This window comes from Tinamus guttatus, unplaced genomic scaffold, assembly GCF_059628265.1.
Source record: "Tinamus guttatus ecotype Peru unplaced genomic scaffold, ASM5962826v1 Tinamus_guttatus_pri_ptg000580l, whole genome shotgun sequence".
Taxonomy (NCBI): domain Eukaryota; kingdom Metazoa; phylum Chordata; class Aves; order Tinamiformes; family Tinamidae; genus Tinamus; species Tinamus guttatus.
In genome coordinates, this window is record NW_028289114.1 from 887271 (window position 1) to 897295 (window position 10025).

Genomic DNA, 10025 nt, shown 5'->3' on the forward strand with positions numbered 1-10025 from the left:
GGATTCTCTTATAACAACATCGCATGCAACGCAGCAGAGTCAAGGAGGAGAAATATTGAAGTCTCAGTCCAAGATGTTTCTTCCTTCCTAAACTTCATAAGTATTTTGATAAACGTCAGACAACTACGTGCTGGTAGCTTACATAGCGTGTGCCGTGTAAGGAGCTTCAGCATGTTCCATGGCTAGGCTTTTGTGATTTCAGATCACTTCTACTTTATGCAAAGGTAGAAAATTGAGAGATTCTGTTCCCATTTTTATCTAAATGTAGGTTGCTCAATGATCCCTAGGTCCCCGTGTGGCGGTAGTGCTATCGATTGATGTGATTTTTGCCTCCTCAGGGACGTCGGCACATCCACCGTGATTTGTACGAGATCCCTGAGAACTCATCAAAGCGTCAGTACTTTACGGCTGAGACGTGGGGCGGCGGCGCCGGGCTCCCCGCGGGGCTCACGCTTGTTTCTTGTTGTTCTCTGTGCTGTGCAGCAGCGCCAGAAACTCCAGTATGAGCTTTGCCGTCTTCCTGGGCCTCTCCACCACCACCGTGTGTCCGCAGTTCTCCAGAATATGCACGTGGCAGTCGGGAAAAGCTTTTGCTAAAATGTCGGCTCCGGAAACATCCAGGACCTGAACGACGGGGGAAAATGCAAAACCAAACAGTGACTGGGCACGGGCAGACGGAGGTTTTACTGCGTGTTGTAGGAACTCCCGTGGGAGCGAACCCACACAAGAGGCTGGGGACCAGGACACGCTCCTGCTCCCACCGCGGGCTTGCGCGCGCTCTGCACCATTGCAGCACTCGATCCCCCTTCTCCACCCGCCCGGTGGCCTGAGAGCCGGTGCTTTTATGCATTCACAAGGCCAATCCCACGCGGGCGTCCTGCCTCTTTTCCCCCTGCTCAAGCCCTCCCTGCTCCTTAGCTCTCCAAACATGGAAAAGGAGATGGGAGCCCAAGCGTGTGCCCTCCGCACGCCCACGGAGCAGCGCGTTTCCCCCCGGCTGCCAGGACGACTCCCTGCAGCCGTTGGCCCCTGTCCCGAGCCCGCGGCGGGCACTGCGCTGGCTCCTGCCCGCCAAGGCCAGCCGCTAAACCTCGGCCTGCTTCCCTCCGCTCTGCCCCTTGCTGTGCCTCCTCTTCCCTTCCATCATCTGCTCTATGGAACATCTGCCCTATGGAACATCTGCCCTGTGAGGAGAGGCTGAGGGAGCTGGGCCTGTTCAGCTGGAGAAGAGAAGGCTGAGAGGGGACCTGAGCGGTGTCTAGAAGTACCTCAAGGGAGGCAGTGAGGAGGATGGGGCTGGCATCTTTTCACTGGTGGCCAAACCAGTGAAACAGCCAGAAACTGAAGCATCAAAAGTTCCGCAGGAACTTAAGGAAAGATTTCCTGACAGTGAGGGTGCCAGAGCGCTGGAACAGGCTGCCCAGAGAGGTTGTGGAGTCTCCTTCTCTGGAGATCTTCAAACCCGCTTGGACGCAGCCCTGTGCCACGTGCTCTGGGTGACCCTGCGTGTGCAGGGGGTTGGACTAGATGACCTCGAGAGGTCCCTTCCAACCTTAACCATTCTGTGATTCTCTATCTCCGAGCCATCCTGCAGGCTGGGGGGATCCCGCGAGCCAGAGCACCAGCTCGCGCAGGCTGAGCTGCCCGTGCAGATGTGCTCCTGCTCCCCTGCCCCGGAGCTGCAGCGGGAGGGAGCCCCGTGCCTGCGTACCTGGTCCTGCTTGCCCCAGATGACCTGCATCGGCGCTTTGATCTTGTCCATGTTCTCGTGGAGCGAGTGTCTGGACTTCTCATCCACGATTTCTAGAAATACTGGCATGCACAGAAGGAGAATCAGTCCTTGTGAGAAAGACGCTGCCTCCTTCCACGCAGGGCACAACCCCATCCATGTTCCCCCAGGCAGGCTCCCAGGGATGGCCTTGGGAAAGGAGCCCAAGGAAAAGGAGCCCATGGGAAGGGCAGGCTACAGGGGGACAGTAGCGTGGTCTTTGCAAAGGCCCCGTTCTGCACCCTCATCAGCCTCTACTATGGAGAGATCCTTCTCCAGCCCCATCTCTTCACAGGCATCAGCACTAACTAGACTGACTGGGAGAAAAGGGAGAATTAGAGCATCTTCCCCTGCCTGGGGGCAATCCTGTGCCACACGCTCTAGGTGACCCTGCATGTGCAGGGGGTTGGACTCGATGATCTCCAACGGCCCCTTCCAACCTTAGCGATTCTATGATCTCTGCTGCCCTCGCGCGAGGGCTCGCAGGCCGGCAGGGCCCGTGCTGGCCACGCACTTACGTTTGCGGTAGAAGTCGTTGTGTGGGATGCGAACGTCAACGAGGCCCTGCAGGATCTGCGAGGGGAGCAAAGGGAACCCGCTGGAGAGGGACGCGCGGCCGGGCCCGGCGCTGCGCCAGCCGCTGCCCGCGCGCGCCTTGCACAACGGGGCCACGTGCAAGCCTGCCCAGGAGACACGATCCCCACAGGAGGCCATTGCAACAGCACTTAAGTAACATATATCTCAAGAGCCACTAGTTCACTCTTGCAGAACGGCAGGCTGACGTTTCCCAGGGCCCGCGGTACAGCCCTAGCAGACGGCCTTAGGAATCACTGCGCTTTTCTTCCTTTTTCATGCTTTTGCCAATGAATTGTCTTGGCATCACCTTGTGTATTTTTCATATCCTCCAATCTGCTCATCCCAGACTTCCTAAGGAAAATCAGCTTAATAGCAAGCCCCTTGCCAAGTTCCTCTAGCCTCACAATGAGGCCATTAACATTTCCACCACTTCTGCAAAAAAAGCAACAGACAATCCCCCTCCAGACCGGACAACAGCTTTCTTATTTATTTATTTAATATTTCCTGCCAGCGACATTTACTAAAAACACTTCTACTTCCCAACCAGCCCCCAAGGGACTCACGTATCTCACACATGGAAATTTCAGCTAGTGCTGCTGGGCTGCAGTGGGAAAAGTGAGATTAACGGGGAGGTTTTCTGAGCCATGGAGATGCTGGAAAGAGAGGAAATCCCTGCCAGGGCTTCCCTAGCCCGTGTGCTGGTGACAGACACACAGCGCTCCCTGGGCCACGGGGACAGCAGAGACCTTGGTCCCTCTCCATCCCCAGCTGCATTTCCGTAGGTGACACGTGTGCTGACAGGGAGCAGAGACCCTTGCCAGACAGAACTGCTGTCAAGGAACAACCTTTGGAACAGGCTTTGCATGCAGAAATGTAGAGAGGCCAAAAATATACGGATCTGTTAATACTATCAGAACACTGCTAAAAATAGAGCCTGACTAAGGTCTCCAAGTTACCCACCCCTGCTGGAAGCCTTGCCTGTTTAATAAAGCTGACACCACCCATAAAGAACAAGCACCCGGTAGATAGAGTTTTGCTGATGCAATTGTCACCCCTCCCTTCCAAAGTCCCTTTCTGCAGCAGTTCAACAAGGAGACAACAGCCGAGGTTTCTCACCTGCTGGGGCACTTTAAAGCGGACGTAGGAGCAGAGTTTGAGCATATCAGCCATCTCTTCGGGCGTCGAGGGGATTAACAGGTTCCTCTCAATCCTGTCGAGGTGGTCGTACTCTTTCAGCTCCTTAATGAAGTTGCTGTCGGTTGAACTCTGCAGGCCTGAGACAAACAGACAAGCGCTCAGACCCAGCAGGGACCACAGCAGCCTTGTGCACAGAGGTCCCTGGCCTCCCCGCTTGATCACTCGTTTCACAAAAACGGGGAGCGAAAAATCTGTGCATGCAGCAGCCTCAGTATTTACCAGTGACAGCCCAGCCTTCCTGCCGATCCAGGCTTTGACACTACTTGGCCCAACAGCTTGATGCAACATAGATGTACTCTAGGTGTGTTTGCCCAGCAAGGAAAGAGCAGCTCAACCTCCAAGCCCTTCCTAAAGCCCACACCAAGGTAACGTTTGGAAAAGCCCAGGAAGAGTCAGCCAAATGCTCTTGCAGAGAGGAAGGGAAGAGCCTCTGCATGCGGCACAGAGTGTAACCAGGTAGCGTTTGCTTTTGCTTCATGGCTGCTGCAGAGCCACGCTGCCCGTGCGGGCACGGGCAGGAGCTGTCACGGCGAGAGGGAGGCACGAGCCCTCCGCCGACTGAAAAGCACCCTGCAAAACCCACGTCCCATTTGCTGCGTTTCATGCACAGGCCCCCGATGTGCTGGGCCAGGCGCCAGGCTGGAGACCGTGGGGACGGAGGGCGGGCGCCGCGCGGGCACACGAGCCCTCCGCCTGGGCACGCAATCCACCCACGCAGAGGGAACAAAACCGATGCCAGAGGACCTTGTTCTCCGGCTCCTGCACCCCCGGCACCCATCACGCTGTTTGCACCGGCTTTATGGCCCAGTGGGGCTCTCAGGAGGCACAGCCAGATTCACTGCCTGGGTTCCTTCTCCAAAACCGAGACCACAAATGTGCCGCGGTTAAACATCTGCCACTCCAAGAGAGAAAAGCATTTTCTTCCAGACCATGGGCTCTCCCATCTCCCCTAGTCCCAGCTCTAGGCATGGATTCAGGCACAAAAGGAACAAGAACCTGGAAAACAACAAGCAGGACAAGCCCGTGATTTCCTCCTTGGTGCTCCACACCCAAGCACTGCGCACTGTCAGAGACTTTAAGATTATCCATATGCATTATTTTAAAATGCCATAGTTAACATGCAAATCTATTTTTCAGTTGGTATTGCCCTGGGCCTTTACGTGAACTCCTGCTCGCTCTTTCCGCGTTTCATCTTTCGTGTATTATGCACCTGCAGGGCATATAAGGGTCAGGCTGCAGATCTCGTCTGGGTACTGCGCGGCATAAACTCCGGCGATGTTTCCTCCCATCGAAGTGCCAACCAGATGAAAGGGCCTTCTGTTCAGCTTGATGCACTCAACAAACTGCAAGGGAAGCAGAACGGAGCTTTGTTGGGCAGGGGGAAGCCTCGGCATGGGGTCATTAGGGAAATTAAGCGCAGAAACTGGAGACTGGTGGTTCTGGATGCAGCAGGGCGAGGGGGCCGTGCAGGGGGCTCACCAAGACCCATGGGAGCAACGGCAGAGCCAGAAAAGGCCCCGCTGAGCATGTCCTGCCCACACGGCCAGGCCTGAAGGGATCCCTGGGACGCGGCAACGTCTCCAGGATGGACCCTGCAGCACTGGAAGCAGCCAGCTGCACCCTAAGGATGTGTGGATTCCCAGACAGCCCAAATAGGCGCAGATCCCTGCGGCAGTGCCCGGCAGGAACCTGCACAGAGGGCACGGAGCAGAGGCACAGCTAGAAGGATGCTGAGGACACCAACCCCGGCACCTTCTGCAGGGCTTGCGCTTCAGTCCTACTTATCAGCTGGGGCAGAAGACAGTGTGAGACCTTCCACTGGCCATGGGAGAAGGTTGCACAAGCCGAGGAGGACTGAAGACCTGTGTGTTTGCATGTGGCTACCCCGGCAGGAGGGACACAGCACTTCCCACCACACACATGGGGACGCTGTGTATTTGTGCAGTACTAAGCCATTGTACTGCAAAAAAACAGGTCCATTTTATACTCTGTGCTCCCCTCTCACACAGTGCCCCCCTCTTTACGAGGGTCTTTGCTACTGGGAAACTAATTCTGGATATAATTTACACCTATGGCTTTCTGGGAGTCAAGCTGAAAAACCCAGGTCTGCCTCAATGCTGGCTGATCAGTCACATCTCTGAGTGCAGCCCTGGAAGAAGCAATGAGTCAGTTTTGCAAAGTCTTGCAAACTCCCACGTCCCCTGCCAAAGGCTTGGTAAGAAGGAAAGGGGAGAGGGAGACGTGCACAAACAGCAGCAGGGCAAGGCTCAAGAGGAATTAATGCAGCAACTTGCACCAGGGCAGCAAAGCAAGACGTCACCCGCACCTGCAGGCTCCAGGAGGATGAAGCAACAACTATGACAGCCACCCTCAACACCTGCCCCTGCCCAGGGGACCATGAGGTTCCGCAGAGTTAAAGCAACTCCCTAATTCTCGGTACGTGCTGCAAAGTTAAACATGAAGAGTGAGAGGAGACCATCGCTGGGGCTTTACCTGGTGTATTCGTTTAGTTTGCCCATTAATGGACAAATCGTCTAACGACGACCTGGTTGTACCTTCATGACCAGGCATGTCCACACACACCAAGTGCAGATTCTTCGGGAGGAACTGCAGAAACAAAACGTGGGCAGTTAGACCAAAGGGGAACTGCTGCAAAAGCCAAGGGAAGGAGGGAAGGAGGGAAGGAGGGAAGGAGGGAAGGAGGGAAGGAGGGAAGGAGGGAAGGAGGGAAGGAGGGAAGGAGGGAAGGAGGGAAGGAGGGAAGGAGGGAAGGAGGGAAGGAGGGAAGGAGGGAAGGAGGGAAGGAGGGAAGGAGGGAAGGAAGCAGGTGACTACACGTGGCAAAAGGGGATAATTCTTCTCCTAGAAGCCCTTGGTTACTCTTGCACCAGAATGATTCAGCTCATACACCAACGATGAAATGATGAGAAATCACAGGCGAGACTCATTTCCCATGAAGGAGGTAGGTACCTACTGTTCCTCCCCTGTAGATTTCCATGCAAAAGGGGATGAAAAGGGTCCAACAATGAGCACAGAGCTAAGGAGGGTTTTTCTAGCATGCTAAAACGATCATCCCACACTGTGTCCATGCATCACACAGCCGTTCCTCCCCTGCCCCCCCAAGGAGCCCTGGCTCCTGCTTAGCACCGATGGGACAGGAACGGATGCCCACCTTGACCAGAGACAGCCACATGTCTTTGTGGGCTGAGAACCCATGTAACATCAGGATAGACGGGCGGTATCCGGGTCTTCCTCTATAGGAATAACAAAACTGATAGTCATCGTAGTTTGCATATCTAACCTGCATGCCCAAGGCTCGGCGCCAGTACCTGGAAACAAGGAGAGAACAGCAGCAGTGAGCAGGGCACGGCGGGTGGTGGGGATGCAGGCCAAGCTCAGTGCACGTGAGCTAGTCAGCCGTTAGACACCTCCCGCCGGCTTCGGCATGGTTTAACGGGGACTAATTCTGAGCATCGCTGGACCAGGCCTTTGCTTAGAGGGGATGCTGGCTCATGGAGACACTCCATTTGTTAAAACGTTGCAAAAAATACCCCGAATAACTAAGGTGCAAATTCCCTTGAGGCAACAGAAATGGACCAAAATGACAACCCTAGAGCTGACGACCCCTGACACCGGATAGAAGGAAAAAGGCTCAGGAGAGAGAGGCAGCACATGCAGGAAAGGCAGCGGGCAGGTCAGGGAGGCCAAGGGAGACCTCTCATTCCAGATGGGTAAGACAGCTAGATCTGTCACAGATTTATCTGGCATATCCTTGCAGCCCTGTGGCCACAAGCCCTCATCACATCCACGGATAAATATACTGGGTTCCAGCAAGAGGGAATTGTCATCCAGAAGCATCAAAAAAAACAGTTTCCCACATATCAAGAGGATGATCCCTATACGCGTGCCTAGGCCCAGACACGGAGGACCAGACGCAGCCATCCCCAGGGCCGATCACCCCTGGCTATCCCCGAGGAAACCCGCACTATATCCCCGAGGAAACCCGCGCTATTCCCCTGACAGCAAAAAGCAGCAGCTCCCAAAACAGCAGCTTTGCAGCCTGTTCAAGGATGATGCGGTGAAACTGCTGGCCGGATGGGCACAGATTTCTGGCGACCCCCGGGCACGGGCTGCGCGGCGCGGCGGGGGCAGCGGCGCTTCCCGCGCTCCGGAGCGCTGCTCCCATCGCGGCGCCGGCGCCGGCCCCGCGCAAACCCCGCGGCAGCGGCAGCGCCGGCGCGCGGAGCAGCCGCAAGGTCACGGCGCTGCCGTGGGACGTCCCGGCACTCGGAGCTTATGCACACTGCAATCCTCTTTTAGCCTAATCCCTTTTTTAAGGGAGTTAGTGGGGCTTATGTAACATCCAGGCTTGGTGTCGGTCCTACAGAGAGGTGAATTTCTCCCTGAATAAGTGACTTAAGCACGTTCGCCTCAGAGACACCAGTGTAAACCACTGATGGGCAAGTTGATAACATTTTTAGCAACTGATCCTGATGGATCAGTTCAGGAGGAGACAAAATAATCTGTGCAAAGCTGAACTGATCCCTCGCAAGGTGTTAACATGCTGAGCTGTGGCAGCTAAACTGATTAATCGGCGAAGGCAGCGGAGGATGGAGGCAGCGCTCGGGGTCACTGGGCCAGGCGCCGACGTCACGCGCCGCCCGGAGCAGCATTAGCAGCGCGGGAGCCGGGGACGTGGTCGGCACGAGAGGACCCGGCCTGCCGGAGCCACGAGCGGGGACAGGAGGGACAGAGGCCTCCGAGGAGGAGGAAACACCAAGATTTTGTGGGGGAAAAGAGGCAGATTCAAAAAGAAGCAAATGGAAAAGACAAATCTTCTCTTAGCAACAGATGACAAGAAAGGAGGCGCATGCACAGAAACCAGAGGGCTCCAGTACCATAACAGACCCAAATGCTGCCAACCAGCGCTGTGAGGCAGACGAAGACACTGGCCTTTCAAAAGAGGAAAATCCCTCGGCCTCTGACCACACAGGCCCCCCCAGCCTACGCCGAGTCCTGCACACGCTGTGTCTTCATTCCAGCCCTAAGCTACAGCTTTAAAGGACGACGTTACACGTTCTCCTGCCTCCCACTCAGCCTTGCTCCCAGGAGCTCCCTGGCACCAGCCCCTTTCACCTCCTTTTCTGTTTTGCAATCCCAGCTCGTGCGTCTCTGCAGGCTTCACTCCAACCATGCTCAGAGTTTAGCCTTGCAAAAACAGTGGCTGTCGCTTGCAGAAACAGCAACGTGCTGAGATTTTAACAACACAGGAGAAACTCGATTCTCTTTCCCTCGTAAAGCAGAGGACAGGAGGAAGCAGCACCTCAGCATTGGCTCTCGCCTCCCCACCGCAGGCCTTGGGGTGTCTGCTTTCACCTGCGGCACGAGGGGCTCTCACGGGCCCGGCGCGATGCACAGTGGGAAGAATCTGTAACCACATCTGCCACCCTGGTCTGTGCAAGCCCAAGCTTGCAGAGAGGCCTCCCTGGCCCTGCTCGGAGGGACCGGCCACCCTCTCCCCACTTCTTCCCACTTGCAACTTTCGCAGCCCTTAGGCCTGTCCCCTCAGAGCATTTCAGCTGGGATCCAACAGCCCCATCGACAGCAGCGCCCTGGCACAGTACGAAATGTCCCGGGGATCCTGCGCCCGGGCAGCTGGGGGAAAAGCAACAAGCAACACATCCAGCAACCGACACGCAGAGGCCGCCTATAGCCACGAGCCCCGGGACAGAGAGCGCCGTAAGGAGAAGCCAATTTTGTGTTGCGGGCGAGCTCGTGCCGCGTGCGCCCAGCGCAGGCGCTCGCTAACTCACCAGTAGTAGATTCGGATCAGCGCCGAAGGCCACAGCAGAAAGGAGGCCACGAAGGCCAGGATGGGGATGGCCAGGGTGCCCCCGGCGATGACGAACATGTTGAGCATGTCGAGGTCCATGGTGGCTCGGCCCCACCTGCGCACATGGAGCAAAGGTTAAGCGCCGGCACCGGTGACAAGTCACTGCCAGGAGAAAGCGCCGCTGCCCGCGGGGAGGAACCGCCGGGCGCACAGGACGCTGCCTTTCCGTTTGCAAACTGGATTATTTCTTTTGGCTCCTTAATGCACCTACTTACTGCACTCTTATCCTGTCAGAAGCGCGCGGAGAGGCCAGAGCCTCCGAGCAGGTGTGGAGCAGAGCCCGGCTGCAGGCGGCAGCCCCGCACGCTCGCTCCCGCGCGCCGCGGCCGGGCTTTAGTGCCGCTCCACGGAGCCTTCGGGAGCGCTGGATCCGTCCCCGGCAGCTCAACTCCCCCGTGCGGAGCCCAAATCCCCGGCACGCGACGGCTGACCTAGAATCCGCCGCTGAGCCCGCTCACCGCCGGGCACCGGCACCCGCTGCGCGCGCTGGGCGCACGGGGCGAGACGTGGGGCAGAGCCGCCCCGCGCCGCCGGCCCCGCTGCCGGCCCCGCAGCACCCAGGCGCTCATCCCTGCGCTGGGAGGCTGCTGC

General features: G+C 56.8%; 1 protein-coding gene across 1 annotated transcript; it reads right to left on the reverse strand.

Moving 5' to 3' along the window:
* Window positions 1-447: 447 nt before the first annotated feature.
* Window positions 448-9486, reverse strand: ABHD6 (abhydrolase domain containing 6, acylglycerol lipase). Its single transcript, XM_010219144.2, has 8 exons — window positions 9355-9486; window positions 6714-6870; window positions 6035-6148; window positions 4752-4884; window positions 3461-3618; window positions 2287-2341; window positions 1712-1812; window positions 448-624 (listed from the first exon to the last, which is right to left on the reverse strand). The coding sequence occupies exons 1-8, from the start codon at window positions 9471-9473 to the stop codon at window positions 448-450; spliced, it is 1014 nt and encodes a 337-aa protein (XP_010217446.1). The 5' UTR covers window positions 9474-9486.
* Between the last annotated feature and the right edge of the window lie 539 nt (window positions 9487-10025).

Excerpts from the sequence above, each read along its gene's own strand:
- ABHD6 (XM_010219144.2), bottom strand. The coding sequence starts at position 9,473 with ATGGACCTCGACATGCTCAACATGTTCGTCATCGCCGGGGGCACCCTG. Across the intron at positions 6,871-9,354 it reads CTGATCCGAATCTACTACTG|GTACTGGCGCCGAGCCTTGG; the intron begins GTGAGTTAGCGA and ends CCTTGTTTCCAG. Across the intron at positions 1,813-2,286 it reads CAACGACTTCTACCGCAAAC|TATTTCTAGAAATCGTGGAT; the intron begins GTAAGTGCGTGG and ends TGTGCATGCCAG.